Genomic DNA, 768 nt, shown 5'->3' on the forward strand with positions numbered 1-768 from the left:
CGAATATATGAATATCTGCCCCCGTATTTATCGATATTCCAGCGCCCCTGAGAACTGAGTTATCATACCGCTGAATTCCAGCGCCCCTGAGAACTGAGTTATCATACCGCTGAATAATTGTTCCCGTTCTTCCAACTAATAGTATAAAAGGCGAGATTGTAAATTGTATTTTTACTGCAGGGAAAAAAAAACGTGTTTATGTATAATAAAAATAGAATGGCTTATTCAATAGACATCATTGTCGTCATTGCAGTGTCGAAGTTATATAAATTGAAGGAAATTATTATGTAGATTTGTCGAGGTCTGGCTTCAAGCCAGCTGTAAAAATATAATTTACATTTCACATGACAAAATTATGATAATTTTGTTGTTAAAAACTGTCACTATGAAGAGAATATCAACGACAGAAACAGAAAAAACAAGTCATTCACTCCACACATTTCAGAGGGCACGTTGTATATAAATAGTATAAATATATCATTGCATCCTGCAGAGAGCGCAGTGAAGGGGAAAGCCACAGGAGGGACAGCAGCAGATTATCCAAATTATCTAGCCTTCCTCGAAATGCTAACTTTTGTTGCCATTTTATCGATGACCTTGTCATTACTAAAAGCTCAACCTTGTGCTTTAAGACATTTCAAAAACGTCAGCGTTGGTAAGTCAGTAATTTACACTTTTGTGATCGTTTAATTTGGATCCCTGTTATCGATGGTATCTTTTTCATCGAGTCAACCCCCATGAAACTTCTAAATTTCGCTGATAATTGTA

At 36.1% G+C, this 768-nt stretch overlaps 1 protein-coding gene across 1 annotated transcript in view; it reads left to right on the forward strand.

Annotated features, from left to right (window-relative positions):
• Positions 1–493: 493 nt before the first annotated feature.
• Positions 494–768, forward strand: part of LOC114540381 (leukocyte tyrosine kinase receptor-like) — a 7,329-nt gene continuing 7,054 nt past the window's right edge. Inside the window, exon 1 of the mRNA XM_028560575.1 lies at positions 494–655. Coding sequence (XP_028416376.1) covers positions 565–655 — 91 coding nt within the window. The 5' untranslated portion in view covers positions 494–564. The remainder of the gene's footprint in view (positions 656–768) is intronic.

The sequence above is a fragment of the Dendronephthya gigantea genome, unplaced genomic scaffold (genome assembly GCF_004324835.1).
Source record: "Dendronephthya gigantea isolate DGI-Jeju-01 unplaced genomic scaffold, DenGig_1.0 000232F, whole genome shotgun sequence".
Classification (NCBI taxonomy): Eukaryota; Metazoa; Cnidaria; class Anthozoa; order Malacalcyonacea; family Nephtheidae; genus Dendronephthya; species Dendronephthya gigantea.